The sequence below is a fragment of the Giraffa tippelskirchi genome, chromosome 8 (assembly GCF_054371585.1).
Source record: "Giraffa tippelskirchi isolate mGirTip1 chromosome 8, T2T-mGirTip1v1.2.pri, whole genome shotgun sequence".
Taxonomy (NCBI): domain Eukaryota; kingdom Metazoa; phylum Chordata; class Mammalia; order Artiodactyla; family Giraffidae; genus Giraffa; species Giraffa tippelskirchi.
Genome location: NC_137282.1, coordinates 96,474,888 through 96,491,184, shown reverse-complemented (window position 1 = coordinate 96,491,184; position 16,297 = coordinate 96,474,888). Strand labels below are relative to the sequence as shown.

General features: G+C 37.7%; 1 protein-coding gene across 21 annotated transcripts in view; it reads left to right on the top strand.

The window, feature by feature from the left end:
- MIER3 (MIER family member 3) overlaps positions 1-16,297 on the top strand; it is a 127,406-nt gene that overhangs the window by 99,415 nt on the left and 11,694 nt on the right. For 9 of the 21 annotated variants that reach the window (XM_081517939.1, XM_081517940.1, XM_081517948.1 and 6 more), the window contains 5 exons: positions 3,447-3,592; positions 12,594-12,728; positions 13,948-14,068; positions 14,951-15,036; positions 15,226-15,298. In XM_081517939.1, the coding sequence (XP_081374065.1) occupies positions 3,494-3,592; positions 12,594-12,728; positions 13,948-14,068; positions 14,951-15,036; positions 15,226-15,298 (514 nt within the window). In that variant the 5' untranslated portion in view covers positions 3,447-3,493. Of the gene's footprint in view, positions 1-123; positions 152-3,406; positions 3,593-12,593; positions 12,729-13,947; positions 14,069-14,950; positions 15,037-15,225; positions 15,299-16,297 lie in introns of those variants that run through there. The other 12 variants (XM_081517934.1, XM_081517932.1, XM_081517931.1 and 9 more) reach the window with 5 other exon arrangements.

The following is a 16,297-nucleotide window of genomic DNA, read 5'->3' as shown; positions in this document are numbered from 1 at the left end:
AGCTACGTCTTGCACTTTTGGCAGCTGCGGAGGAGCGCTGGGCTCCGCCTCCTGTGCGCCCTGTTGCCGGAGCTGCCTCTTCCCCTGGCTTCGCGATCTAACCGCACGTCTTCTTTTCTCTCCTAGGCTTCTTTTGGAAGTTCGAGCCCAGGTTTGTTATGTTCTCTTACCTTTTCAGTGGTCCCCATGGGGTGGTGATGGGGGCCCAAAGACCTATTGCTCAGTTCTTCCAACAATAATTTGTTTTGCGAGTTTTTCATCATTTGTTTTTAAGAGGTTTCTGTGTTCTTTTTGGTAATTAAGTTGTTTGAGGAAGGAACAACTATTCTATCGCATATTTTCTCTTTTTCCTTGCATGTTGAAAAAAATACTTTGTTACAAAGCTGCTAACTGACACGTTCTTTTAGAGTAATACTGCTAATTCTCACAAACCGTGTTTTTTTTTTTTCTTCCAAGGCTGAAACAGTTAATCCCACATCTATCCCAAACTTTCCTCCAACTTCAGCAGTATAGATTTTAATTTCTTTGACAATTCGTCTCTCTAATTTGTCAGGACTTTGGGGTTGCTTATCTTGATATTAATCATTTCTCCCCATCTCCCCTTATTTTGTCTCGTACATTTTTCAAAATTGAGACATGCCTGTAGATTGTGTTAAATTGAAAACTGAGAGTTAGGTAAAGCTGGCCTAATCAAAAGAAACACATACTTTCTGAGGTTGGTCATACAGAATTTTTGAGATGAGACAACATTAGACCATCTAGGACTGTGTTTCTCAACTGTTTTGGTGTCAGAAACCCCTGTCAGGATCTGATGAAAGCAAGGGACTCTGTTTACAGAGCTCTGCACATAATGGGTAATTGCATATAATTTGGGTTTTGTGGAACCTCTGAAACCTGTCGCATAGTAAAGACCTTCCCTCATGTGCTAAAATGTAAGGACAGCTTGGTTTCAGTTTCTCATTCCCTTTCCAGCCCCCTTTTGGCTGCCTCTTTTCCCTCATAGTCTCCAAGAAAAGTGCCTCTAAACTAGCTCAACTCCCTTATTTTACACTGGAGGAGACTTTTAAATAACTCTGCTGAGAGTTACCTAGTTAATAGCAGAGTTTGGATGGGCTCCCAAGTCTTCAGTTACCACATGTTGCCTTATAGTGAACAGACTGTTTTCCTTGCATATTACTTGGTGTATTTAGTCAACCTTCAAGGTCTCATTTGATTATCATTTAAGGTATTATAAAATAATTAACACCAAATAGAAGAAATTTGTGGCTATTTTGAAAATAGCTTTTGAAAATAGTCTTTACTTTTAAATTGTTTTTAAGTTTGTTTAATTTTGAGACAGACGTTTCTTTGTTAGAACTGATTTCAGGGAAAGAATATTTATGTACAAGATGCCAAACGTCTGGATGATAATGGAAGTTTTCCATTTTGCATCACTGTCTGCTTTTAAGAAGTTGCAATCTAAATAAAAAGCAAGAGACAGTGTGATTTTGGAGTTTAAACAAACTTATAACTTATTTTAATCAATTAGCCAATTTTTAAGAGAATTTTAGAACCAGAAGAGACTAGAGGTCATCTAAGCCAACCCTATATATTTTACAAATGAAAAACTGGACCCAGGCCCAGAAAGTTTAAATGACTTACCTCAGGTCCCAGAAAGCCAAGGACAGAGCCAAGAGTAGACTCTGAGGCCCTTCCATTTCTGGCCCTTATTGAATGAATGCTTTCCTCACGGGGAAGCGTTGAAGTGAGCCTAGCGATGTGGATTAGGAAGAGAGTAGAGCTCAGCCATCAAAGAGGTAGAAAAGAAGGAAATGGCAACCCACTCCAGTACCCTTGCCTGGAAAATCCCATAGATGGAGGAGCCTGGTGGGTTACAGTCCATGGGGTCTCAAAGAGTTGGACACGACTGAGTGACTTCACTTCACATTTCCTACCTTACACTTTGGCATACCCCAAAGGTATCCAGGAATTTCTCCAAGAAAGAAAATTTGTAATGGCTGATGTTCTGCTTTTCTGCTGTTTAACCAAGTATTCATCTTTCTCTAAAATTAACTTAAACCACCTATACTTCAACAGATTTTTGAAGTCAGCAGGTTAAAATCTTTCAGCATGTGAAAAATAATGTCATAATGTACACCTCCTAAAACATTTTATAGAAATTTTATTATTTTCAGGACTAATGATTAGAGTCCTCTGAACACAGAGCCAAAAACATTGAATTGTCTGTGATTTTGAAAAATCTTTGGCCTAGTTTAGTGTTTTGGCAATGATCTCAATGTCCTTCGGAGTTTGAAGTTTTAAAGTATTAAAGCTTGAGTAAAAACACATCAAACCTTTTTATTTTGAATATGCTTCCTTCCAATTCCCCCTTTCTCCACTCTTAAGATTCTGCTACTTCTTTTCTTCCCTCCTCTGAGAGTCATTGGTCTAGTTGAATTACATATTAGAGTAAAACATTTGGAGAAAACCGTTTTTCATAAATTTGACCTTATTCTCTGGCAATTATGGATAGTATTCATTTCTCCACTTGGTTTTCAGGGTATCCTGTTGACTTCAGATTTGCCGTTAAAAATCATTCATTGCCATCTCTTTTTGGCCACATCTCAAGGCTTTCAGGATCTTAGTTCCTGATCAGGGATCGAACCTATGCCCCTGCCTGTGGAAGTCTTAACTGCTGGACCGCTAGGGAATTTCCAGGCACTACCATCTTATAAACAAGTTTGAGTTGACCAAAACAGCTTGCAATGGAGTATATCTTCCAAAGTCCATAGATATGATTTTCTGTATTCCCTTCACATAATCTTAAGAACTTGATTAGTAGTCCACAGAAAGGCATTCTCACACGGTTTAGTTTTGGGGAGCTTGAAATACTGTTATAGACATGAGAAGTGAGGTGGTGCTTTTGAAGACTGAACTGCTGTGTAGCTGCCTCATAGAAACTTGTGTTTGTTCTAAAAACCAGATTTCTGTTGTGATTTGAACTTTTATTTGAGGGTGAGAATTTGAGTAAAATTAATATTCCCTTCTCCTGAAGTTTTTAGCCTCAGTGTATAGCAGATTCTTGTGAAGTCTTCTATTCATAACGCTTTTGACATTTTTCGCTGGTTTTAGACAAATGTGTTAAACTAACTGATAAGCGACTTTTCTATTAGAACATTTTTTTTAAAGACCACTCCATTTAAATCACTTTGTTGCTATTAGAAGTCGTGTTCTCATGGATTGGACACCTTATAAAAGTGGTTATAAACTGGCTTTTTTCTTTTGCTGATTTAAGTATCTTTTCAGAAACTGTATGGTCTTAACTTTATAACTTGTGAAGTACATAATAAATGCATTTAATAAAGCTCACATATAAACATTAAAAAGAGCTGGCAGTAGAACACAAATTATTTTCTTTTGTAAATAGCCTTATGAACTTGTAAATGATTGAGTGTGTTTCTTTCTAGTTGGGTCTTTGTCTTCTGAGGATCATGATTTTGACCCCACTGCTGAGATGTTGGTCCATGACTATGATGATGAAAGAACTCTTGAAGAAGAGGAAATGATGGACGAGGGTAAAAACTTCAGTTCTGAAATTGAAGACTTAGAAAAGGTAAAGGATTTTACTTTAGGGTTTTAATACAAACTTGTAGTGAAGATTTAATACAAACATAGTAAAAATTTTGAGTTCTATTATAAATTATTTTACAACCTATCTGAAATAAAAATGGTATCAGAAGGACCTACTGTATAGGACAGGGAACTATATTCAGTATCTTGTAGTAACATATAATGGAAAAGAATCTGAAAAAGAATATATATATTTGTATATAAGAATATGTACACACACACACACACACATATAAATAAGTGAATCTCTTGACTGTACACCTGAAACTAACACAACATTGTAAATCAACTATACTTCAGTTAAAAAAATAGTATCAGCATATTTACTTTTGTACAGAATGTTAACTGATTTTCTTCTTATTTTGAAGACTAGCCTAATAAGTACACTTTCATTTAATTTTTAAAAATTATTTTATATCTCTTAATCTGTTTTTTTTGGGAGGTGGAGTTTGTTTCTGGTGGCTCAGACTGTAAAGAATCTGCCTGCAATGCAGGAGACTGGTGTTTAATCCCTGGGTTGTGAAGGTCCCTTGGAGAAGGAAATGGCAACCCACTCCAGAATTCTTGCCTGGAGAATTCCATGGACAGAGGAGCCTGGCGGGCTACAGTCCATGGTGTCACAAAGACACCACGCTTCCTCTTTGCTTCCAACCATTTTTTAAGTTTATACCAGCACAATGAAATAGGTACATTTACAGATGAGATTATTGAGATCTAGAGAACTGTAGGAGACTTAGTTCTAAAGCCTAGCCCAGCCTCTTGGCACTGTACCACACTGTTTTACTGAATTAGTAATACCCTATTTCCTACCCTCCAGTTACCTTTTAAAAAGGTGATAGGGTAAATGTAGTTTATAACTTTTAAAACCCCCAATCAGTGTAAGTTCAAATGAACTGATTTTTAAACACATAACCAGAAACTACAGAGAGAGGCCTCCATGAAAGAGGATTCCTTGAAAAGATTATATTTATCTATAAATTAACCTTATTTGCAAATTTCTAATCAACCCAGAATAACAAATTTTTCAGGAATACTACTGAATTTTTCATATTTCTTTTTCTTGAAGAAGACAAAGCACATTCTTGTATGATCTCTTCTGTCTTTGTGAGGCAAAGCTGGGCTATTATTGCATTTCTTCCTTCATCTTAACACAGGAAAACAGAAGGAGAGTCTTCAGGGCCTAGACCCCAGGCTTGCTCCTGAAGAGTTGAAATTTTCTAAACATGTTCATTCCTTTGACAAATTAATGCAACATGGTTGCAATTAGATTTAATCATTTAAAAAATACCTGTATCTCCTACAAAAGCCAAACAGATTTGGGAATATAGAGATAAAATTGCTAGGAAATACTCAAGAAGAAAAGTCTTGCCTATTACTTCTTTCAGGGGTGATGACAGTATGTTGCCTGTTGATAAGAAAAGATGCCCAGTATTCTCAAGGTCTGCCTTGAGTTTTTTCAGGCAATTCCTTTCTACCTGTCATGAGTGGGCAGCCTAGAATGACTGAGAATTATAATCCAACTAGCATTATCACCGAGCCAGGGATTGTGGTGGGTCATGGGATTGCAAAAATTAGCAGTTTGACAGTGTTTTTGGACTCAAGCAGCTTATGGTCTAGTGTAGGGTGACAAATGGGAACAAAGATTTTTTTGATGTCCTCTGCTAAGAACTGTGAAAGCAGTAAGCAGTGAGAGGTATGGGAGAAAGGATTTATGGGTAGTAAAAGATGTTTAGCCTCACGTGGAAATTCGTGGAAGGCTTCTTACTTGTCTCCTGTAGTTTTTTAAGTCAAGATACTGCTGTGGGCATGAGCAAAAGTCCCAGGTGCTCTCATGATGCACCTTTAATTGTGTGTTTGCTGTTAAAGACAGGGAGACAGCAATCTAGTTACAGCATGATATAAGAAAATAATACAAATCTACTAGACTGTGCCTTAGCTATGCGAATAGATGTATTGTCACTAAACTAGTATGAATTTAAAATGTCTTTTAATGTGTTAACATAGTTACTACTTGACTATGGGTAATCTGGTAGAGATCTATGGACCAGTAAAATTTTGTCTTTCAAATTTGTAGGTTTTATTCTTCCAGAGATTATAGTAATATCTGCTTTAATCTGTGTTGAATGAGTTTTAAAAGAAAATTAGGGAAGATATAGAGAAATAATCAACAGCAAAGAGTTACTTACTTGTCTATTCACAGAAATACCTAGTTTCTATTCCTGTGATTTTCATTTTGTTTAGTAAATTCCAGTAACTAAATCTTTGCTTTGTAATGATATCTATCACTGAATTTATAGATTCAGAAAAATTATAGCTCTTTAAATATTTCAGCTTCTCTGTATTTAGGCAGTTTTTCTTCTTGGCATTTTGTCACATTCTTGGGAATTGGGACAGAAAAATACAGGTGATTTTTAAATAAATTCTAGTGAAGACCCAAGTGCTATGTCCCTGCTCAGAAGGCTCATCCTTCTCTCATTGAGCAAGGCACAAGAAGAACTATTTCTAAAAGTGACTGACTGCTCACCTCCTCTGAACTGTGATTCTTATCTATAGTAGAGCATAACTCTAGTGCTTGCGTGCGTGTGTGCTCAGCTCAGTCATGTCTGACTCTTTGTGACCCCATGGACTGCAGCCCTCCAGGCTCCTCTGTCCATGGGATTCTCCACGTAAGAATGGAGTGGATTGCAATTTTCTACTCCAGGGAATCTTCCCAACCTAGGAATCGAACTCATGTCTCTTGAGTCTCCTGCATTGGCAGGTGGATTCTTAACTACTGAGCCACCTGGGAAGCCCATAATTGTAGATGTGGTCTCTATTCTTTATTGATGTTTAAAGAAACATGAAAATAAAAGAAATAGTAGATAGAGACACATATATAAAGAGTAAGCATCATTTTACTTTTAAAAGAAATTTAAAATTATTTCTGTACAATTTAAAATAATGTATTCTATTAATCTTATATTATGGAACAGTGATTCAGATGTTGGTACATGGTAACAGTCCTAGGGATTTGATGTTCATGTTTTAAAAAATTAGAAGTTTTTATGCTCATAGTAAATAAATTTGATAGTTTATAGTCTGTATGTGCCCTTTATTTTGGTTGTTACTAATTTTTAGTACATTGTATGTTATGGAAAATAAGAGAGGTACAAAGTTAGTTTTCTTATAGTGGCACTTTGGTAAGTATAGAGAATAGATTGTGTGACAAGATTTTAGTTACCAAATATATTAAAATAAGGTTTGTGTTATATTGTACTGTATTTTAATTTATTCATGTTGTTGTTCCCTGGTAGGTTTTAATTAATAATCCTAGAATTAGACCTAAAACTTTTTCAAAAGTAATTTACATTTCTGCTTTTACTAATATAGAGATTTCTCCTCTGATATTCATTGTAAAATAAGAAAAGTAGAAAACATCTTTTCTATCACTTAGACTTGGGTTTAGGTCCTTATTTATTTATTTTTAAAGCATTTTAGAAGGTTACATGTATTCTGTTTTGCAGCCTGTATTTTAAGGTATCAGACTAGTGTTATATTAAAATTAGTTTGTACCTCACTTAGACAATGTCATTGGCCCTATCTAGCAGCACCATCAGGTGTGTCAGAGAAATATTAGCATTATTCCCTTGGCTCAGAGGCCTTGTTGATTGTAAGATGTACTGTAGATTCAAAAATAGCATAGATGGGAGCAGAGAGGAGCCCTGCTGTGAGAAATCTGTACATTGGTAATAGGATGCATCCTGATTTCTGGTATGTGAGGCTGTGCATCATAGGATTAAGGAAATAATGTGTTTTTTTTTGTTTACAGATGAGGAAATAGAGAAGAGAGGGGTTAGGTGATTTGCCCACAGTAGTAGTTAACAATTAGGGAGCCCTCTGTCTCTAAATCATGTGCTCTTCCTGTTAGAAATCCTTCAGCTTATAAAACAGTTCATTTATAAGTATGACTGGACTCAAATGTGACCCTTGAAATTTAAATAGATTCAACAAAATGCCTTGGAAATACAGCCTCATCCCTGGGATATGGTGCTAGATCAAACTTCTGAGTTGATCTCAACACCACGGATCCTTAGAGACTTGGAGATTTGCTAATTCAATTTTGAAAACATTGCTTCTATGCTTCATAGGACTAAGTGATTTATTAATAGGCTCTAATAGAAAGCTCATTTGTAAAGTACTTCAGAGACTGGATTAATCTTTTCCAGTTTTGCTTTAAAGTCTTACTACAGATAATTTCTGTGTTTTAGCACCAGCCCCTTCTCAGGGTCATTGTAGTGTCATCCCTTGACTGTTTTAATGAGGTTTCCACTAAGATGGTCACTTCCTCCTGCAACAGATGATCATACTTGTGTCTTTATAGAGAAAGTAGAATTTTTATGAATAACTGCACAGATCTTCTGTTTGCCCCACACATGCAAACTTAGCTTTTATACTCATTCTTCCTTTGTCCCCTCTGGTTCCAAAAGTATCATCTACATCCCAGGCTAGTCCTGAATTTTCATTCTTTTAGTCCTCAGTTTATTTTTCTGCTCCACCACCCCCCCCCCCTTTTTTTAATTTCAGTGTGGAATCCTACTCATACATTTCCCACATTTGGAAATTCTCCTTTGACCCTGTGTTGCCTTCTTCATTCACCTATAAAGTGTATGTATTGTCTCTGCTCATTCAGTCCTCAGCTTTGCTTCTCCCAACAGATAGTAAGGTCATCAGTAATTCCTGACTGACAAATACAAAGAATTCACGTCTATCTCTATCTTGCTTTGTCTCTCTTTGATATTTGACCTGAGTGACCATCTGTGGTTTCTCCATTTTTGCTTCTTCCTTAACTTAACTTAATAATCCTGCATTTTCTCTTAGTTCTGCTTCTACCCTCTGGCATCTCTCTCCACAAAGTATTTATGGGCTTTACTTTACTTCCCCCTATTTTAATTGACGAATACCATCAATTAAACCCTGTATCCCAGGGTTCTAACTTTTTTGTCTTTCTCACTCTCTCTGTCTTTTCTGGATGACTCATTCAAGCCCATTGCTTCAACTGTCACCTTAAATCATCATCTACCATCCTACCCTCTACCCTGGAGTTTATTTGTCTTTTGTTTTGTCTCATAATTGCACTATAGCTATTTAACCTTCTCAGGCCAGAAATGGGCAATCTACTTAGACTACTGTGTTATCTACATTCCCTCTATCAAGTAAGTCAAGAAACAGATTCTTTTTTCTTAATTTTGCTTGGTTAATTCCCTTCTTTAATTTGGGCTCTTATTCTTCTACTCCCCCAGGACATTATTTTCAGAATGAAAACCATGTCCAAAATTTTCCAGACTTGTCCCATTGCCTATAGGGTAGTATATCTGAAAATTCTTCCAATAAAACATAGATCCGCTTCTCGTTACTCTCCCTGAGTGAGCTCATCTACTCCTGTGGCTTTAAATATCATCTAGATGCTAATGAATGCCAGATTTATATCTTTAGCCCAGCCTGATCCTCCGAGCTCCAGGCTCTCATCCAGCTTGACTTTTCCACTTGGATGTTTCATAGTCCTCTCAAACTTAACTTGTGTCCTCTGCAGAACTCCTTAATTCCTTCATCAGCCTTCCTGTCCTTTAGTCTTTCCTATCTCAATAAAAGTTAACACCACCTAGGCAGTTAGTTGCTCTGATAGAAATATGGAGAGTTGTCTTTCTTTCTCCCTTTTACTCCGTAGCCCGTTTGAGTCCCACCTCAGAATGTATCTCACCTATTCACTTCTTTCCAAGTCTGTATCACTAACCCAGAATGAGTCTCCCAAATGGTCTCCCTGCTTTTCTCTTATCTCTCCACCTCCCGCACTTTTTCTTCATACAGCTGCTCAGGATTTAAGAAGAAATGAAGTCACGTCACTCTAGTTTTATAATTCTCTAGTGGCTTCCCATTGCCTTGGGAATAAATTCCAAGTTTCTTTCCTGAGAAGCCTTTCTTGATCTGCTTCTGTTTCTCTTTCTCACCTCCTCTTGAACCTTTCTTCACTCTACTCGTCGTGTTCTGGCCATTGCTGCTAAATTGCTTCAGTCGTGTCCGACTCTGTGCGACCCCATAGACGGAAGCCCACCAGGCTCCGCTGTCCCTGGGATTCTCCAGGCAAGAACACTGGAGTGGGTTGCCATTTCCTTCTCCAATGCATGAAAGTGACAAGGGAAAGTGAAGTCGCTCAGTCGTTTCCGACTCTTAGCGACCCCATGGTCTGCAGCCTACCAGGCTCCTCCATCCGTGGGATTTTCCAGGCAAGAGTACTGGAGTGGGGTGCCATTGCCTTCTCCTGTTCTGGTCATTGGCTTAGTGGAAAACCACATTCAGGCCTCAGGTGTGTTGTTTCTTTTGCCTGGAATGCTCTTCACAGGATTGATTGGTCACTTCTCAGACTTTAGCCCTCAGCTGAAGGTCACTTGTCTTCCTCTGCAACCCCATGACAATAGGCCCTCCACGTAATTCTGTATCTCAGGACTGTTTCTTTTGCACTCATTATAATTGGCAGTTGTGTATTTGGGTACTGTCAGTATCCCCCCTTGTCTGTAAGTTGTAGAAGGGTGAGACCTGTGTTTCATAGCAGTACCTGCCTCCTGGCAGTCACTACTCAGTCAGTGTTTCTGACGACGAACCACAAGTCCCTAGTATACAACCCTCATCTGTTAGAAGCTTCTTCGTCTTTCAAGACTTCTCTCAGTCACTGTCCTCTGTGTGACACTTCCCTATCGTATACTGTTAAATCCTGGAGTGTAGTTCTTCCTTCCCACCATTTCATAGCGCCAGTTCCAGAATTGATTATTGCAGCTGTCATGGTGTTTTATAATTGTTAATTTACCAGTTCCTTCCACCAAGACTGAATTCCTTGAGAGCAGGAATTTTTTTGGGGGGGGGGGAATTACCTTTTTCTATAGCCAGTAGTCTTCCACACAGTTCCTAGAACCCAGTAAATGCTGTATTGATGGTAAGGTGGACTATCAGTGCATGATGAGTGAAAATTGCCCTCTCCCCAGTTCATGGAGGGAGTCTGAAACTTTAAAGTTTTGGAGAAATATTGCTAACAGGTGGTTGGCAAAGGCTCCAACCCAGTCTCATAAGTAGTATGAATGAAAGGGAATGGGCTGTGTGGACTTTACAAGGAGCAGGACTGGAGAAATTCTCAGTGTGGTTCTGACACCTTTGAGGCATTCTTTGGAGAAATAATTAATGAAGTTTTCCCATGGCATGGGTTAACTTCTGTTCATCCTGACCATACAGCTTAATTTGTGCTGAATTTGTCCATGCTTCCGAAGCAGTTTTGACTGATCTCAGTTCCGAGCTGAAAAGATTTCATGAATGGCATGCTCATTGGAAAGGTGTGCGTCTCCTATTGCAAATTTACAAATTAGCCTTTTGTCATATACCGTATTCTAAGCTCATAACATGAACCTGTTTCATTCAGGCATAGTGCAGAATGTAAGTTCTAGACTGCAAAAGTGTGTTAGTCACTCAGTCGTGTCTGACTCTTTGCGACCCCGTGGACTGTAGCCCCCCCGGTTCCTCTGTGCCTGGGATTCTCTAGGCAAGAATGCTGGAGTGGGTCGCCATTTCCTTCTCCAGGGAATCTTCCTGACCAGGAATCGAACCAGGTCTCCTGCTTTGTGAGCAGATTCTTTACTGTCTGAGCTACCAGGAAAGCCCAGCTGTAAAAGTGAAGGCCAGTTCTTATGGATCTCCAGAACCTGTGTCCCCTGTGGGCTCTGGGAAACATCACTGGTCCTCCTTAGCTCACTGTTGTGGTCAACTGGGCATGTTTTGCATACTCTGCTTCACATTTTCATGCTGTTTGCTTCATAAGTTAGATGTTTTTTCTTAAGGGGAAAACTGAACCGTAAGCAAGTTTTAAAAGCAAACCTCTTTATAAATGGACATAAACATCTTCAAAATATTTAAGAAATTAGCTAGTTCATCGATGTATGGGTTTATAAAATTTTTTTTTTTATTGGAGTATAGTTTCTTTACCATGTTGTGTTAGTTTCTACTGTACAGCAAAGTGAATCAGCCAAACATATACATGTCTCCCCTCTCTTGGATTTCCTTCCCAGTTAGGTCACCACAGAGCACTGAGGAGAGGTCTCTGTGCCATACAGTAAGGGCGTATGATTTTGAAGTTATTTAAATGATAGTTATAAATGGTTCTATGCACTTTGTGGTTGAATTCAAATATTTTTAAAAAGGAAATATAGCTCTTATTTTCAGATTAGAGGAGGGGAAAACAGTGACTGAGTGCCACTATATGGCATCGCATAAGTATTCATAACACAGGCAGCACTGCAGCCTGAGTATGTAATTTTATCAAAGCAGCATTGCCAGTAAGAGAGCTAGAGTGCCTGGAATTCAGATGCAGAATTAAGCCCCAGTTTTCTCATCTGTAAGCTGGTGGTAATGCAAACTTCATCAGAAAGTTGTGGGGGAAAAAATAGCTGGTAGAGAATGTAGATACAGTAGTAGGAATATCAAAGGATAACTGTGTTTTGAACATTAATATATAAACATAATAGTGTTCATAAATGTTCAGCCAAGGTTTCTTATTAGGTATCTTCCTATTAACACAAAGAATAAATCAAGTGGTCAACTGTTAATTGCAGGGAAACAAGCTAAAAATTATATGAAGTCATTCTTCAAGGTGAATATAGTAATGAAAAGTGAAAGAAAAAGTATGCCCTAAAGCAAATATTTGACAAAGTTTTTAAAAAGTAAAATGATGCTGGAAAATGAAAACTAAGGTGTTAACTGCTAGATTTTTGTTCATGTATTAATTACAGCTCTTAATATTTGATCCTGTTTTCTATATATTGTACAAAAAGCAAAACTAAAACTTGGTTTTTGATTTGGTACTGCTCTTTTGATATATGTGCTTTATGAACATTAATGGCCTCATGGTTTATCTGCCATTCAGCATTGTGGCATCTACTGAGTTCATGTTTGTACTCTGGCTTGAATAGGAAGGAAACATGCCTCTAGAAGATTTATTGGCATTCTATGGCTATGAACCTACAATTCCAGCTGTTGCAAATTCCAGTGCAAATAGCTCCCCAAGTGAACTTGCAGATGAACTACCAGATATGACACTAGACAAAGTAAGTATGAGCATGTAGAAGAAGAATTCCAGATCTTTCACCATTGACTGCTTTTATTAGTTTCTTTAAAGTATTTTGTAATTCTGAATTGTAAACTTCTTATGGACCTGTTGCTCTTGTCGTTTTGGTGACTGATTTGAATATTGTTTGGCTTTGATCTCACTACTTTAAAAGTAGTAATAACTTCATCATAATTTGACTATTAGAGTTTTCTTCCATAACTTTTTATCTTTCCTGTGTAGATATATTATATCTACACTTAGATTTTGCCCTAACTTCTTTTGATCCTGTGGACACATGAATGCATTGATTAATAGATCCCCAGAAGTTTTCAAACAAGCTGGCCTAGGCATGGAATGGTTGGAGAGAAGTTCTGTTTTCTTGGGCTCTGGGAGTGACAGCGGCCATAGCAGCCAAGACCTCAGTGGTACGTCTTTAACATAGGCTGGTTGTAGGGGTGGCCAATCCCTGGCGAGGAAGATTCTTAGTCGTGGTCTCTGCTGATGGATCCCTGGGAAGCTTTCTTCGACTTTCAGGTCTCAAGCAAGGAGAGGGATCCACATCTTGGAACCTCTTCCTGTGAGTTGTGTTGTCCCCACTTTTCAAAAGTGATGTTAATGTACCAAAGACCTTAATGGCCATAGTCATTCAGCAAATATTGAGTGCCTACTGTGTGCCAGGCACAAGGATGACTATACACTTACATAAAATTAATTCAGAACTGTTTCTTTCAAAATTATATCACTAGTCTGAGTGGTACATTAGTTAAACTTTTTAAAGTTACTGAAAGAGTGGAGTTTGGAGACTGTTTTGTTTTAGTTATTTAAGTTGGCAGAAAGTGAATTTTAATTTTTAACTGCTTAGAAGTAAGATTATTTTTGTTGTAAATTCACTAAAAATTAGTCTGCCACTTCAGATAAGTTCTCTGCATACCCACAAATTGGGCAGATTGTTTGTTGTATCATAAATGTGTAATAGTATGTGGTCATTAGATATTATATATACCTAAGTAGTAAATGTTATTAAATAATTATGTACATGAAGTAAATTACAGGAGAATTTCAAATTTACTTTTCTAAAAACTGAGGCTTCAACTATTAATAGTTCTTAACTGTATTATAATACCATCATGTTTATGAATAATGTTATAAAGATTTGTTTTCAATATTGATGGGATATAATTATTTCTAACCCTAGCATTGCATTCCTTTTCTTACAGGAGGAAATAGCAAAAGACCTATTGTCGGGTGATGATGAGGAAACTCAGTCTTCCGCAGATGATCTGACTCCATCTGTGACTTCCCATGAAACCTCTGACTTCTTCCCTAGACCTTTACGATGTAAGAAATCCAATCATTACTGAGTAGTAGTAGCACTGATACTCTGTCTTGAGTACAGTTTGTTATGTAATGTAGTTTTTATCAGAATATTTTACGTGTTTTACTTAATTGAAATAAATACTGTTATAATCTGAATAAGATTATAACCTTTTTTTATTGGGAGAGATGTAAACTAATACGCTGTTTAAAAAGGAAAGCATTTGTTTGGTTTTGCAAAGCTGTTTTCTTTCTCAAGACTCATCTGTTGCTAAGGCAACCAGTCTTGGTTCAGCCATGAAATTTATAGACATTTTTTAGGTTTCTGTTAAAAAGCTCCTACTTTCCTGGTTTTGAAAACTGCCATCAGTTGCCAACAGTATTTTTTTAGTTTTAGTGATTTATTTAATGCTTTCCTTTTAGTTCTTTGGTGTTATCTTTTAATGTATATCAGCAATATTTAAAAGGTCTTTGGACTGAAATAATTTCTTACATGCAGTTTTGCTTATTTCTCAGGTATTTTTATGGTTGAAGAACTGTTAACAAGTTCCAATACAATACACATATGTGTGCAAAAAGACTACTTTTATGAACTCATTGTGCCACTGTCTGTGTATGTCTCTCTCTGGATTAATGTAATCATTGCAGTCCAGTGCTCTGCTTTCTCCTCTTGCCTCTCCAAACTATATGATCGTACACCAAATAATTATAATGATAACATGCATTTTCTTCATGTTTTCAATGTCTTGACTAGTGTAAAAATGAGAATAGTACAAGAGGTTTAGTGTATTTGTGCTGATGTCATTTATTCTGCAAATTTTTATCACAAAATATCAGCCATTTGTTCAGGTGCTGCAAAGAAAGGCAACAAATCCTTTTTTAAAAATTAAATATTCTTCTTTTAAGCAAATACTACGTGTGATGGAGATAAAGAATCAGAGGTTGACGATGTTGAAACAGACAGCGGTAACTCACCTGAAGATCTGAGGAAGGTATGTTAAGTTACCATTGCAACTTTAGATCATTTGGCTTAAAGTAGCTTTTAAAAACATTTCTGAAATAATTTAAGGTAATTTTGCAAGATAACTTTAGACTTGTAGTAACTGATGAATGAGTTGGAACTTCTTTTTCCAGTATTTATTTTTATAATAAGTTGTTTTTACTTCTAAATTTTTCTTAAGGAAATAATGATTGGTTTACAATATCAAGCAGAGATTCCACCTTATCTCGGAGAGTATGCTGGTAATGAGAAAGGTAAGAAAGGCTTTTAATTTTGATAATATTTGGTAAGCCAAGTTATCTCTCAATATGTTTATTTCAGTATCTGATTGTATACTTATCCTGTGAGTATAAAGATAGATTTGGAGTCGGGGAAGAGTTAGCCTGACTTAGGAATAATGTATCAAAATTAACCATGAGACTCAGAGTACCACTGCTCACCCCCTCCATCCCCCCACCTCTTGTGGTGCTTCTTAGTATGCTAAACACCTGTTAAAATAGTGGAGCTGCTCTTAATGTACAACTCTTTGGCCTACATTCCACTCCAGTGGGAGCTGGTAGCATTGTATCACCTGAGATAATGAGAACAGTAGGGATAAAATCTTTTGGGGAAGAAATGCTTAAGAAAAATGAAGCTGGAAGAAGTTCCCTTGCCCCAGCCCTGAAAGATAGAATGTAAGGATTCAGGGCTTCCCTGATAGCTCAGTTGGTAAAGAATCCACTGGCAATGCAGGAGACCCCTGTTCGATTCCTGGGTCAGGAAGATCCGCTGGAGAAGGTATAGGCTACCCACTCCAGTATTCTCAGGCTTCCCTTATGGCTCATCTGGCAGAGAATCCGGCTGCAATGCGGCAGACCTGGGTTTGATCCCTGGGTTGGTAAGATCCCCTGGAGAAGGGATAGGCTACCCACTCCAGTATTCTGGCCTAGAGCATTCCATGGACTGTATAGTCCATGGGGTCGCAGAGAGTCAGACATGACTGAGTGACTTTGACTTCACTTCAAGGATTCTGCTGCTTTTGTTACACACTCCTACTTAAGTGTAATCAGTTTTCCTCACATTTTGGGTAGATTGTAACTGTAGCTAATTCTGAAAATGTGGACGGACGAGGTGGTGGGAAGTAAAAATCCAGGTACAGTTTCCTAGCTCAACTTGGAAACCACACAGATTTGGCCCTGGGCAGAGGACATGCTCAGCAGCAGCCAGTCGTTAGATGAGACATGGTGGAGGTGATATTCGCTCAGTTCTGCGCC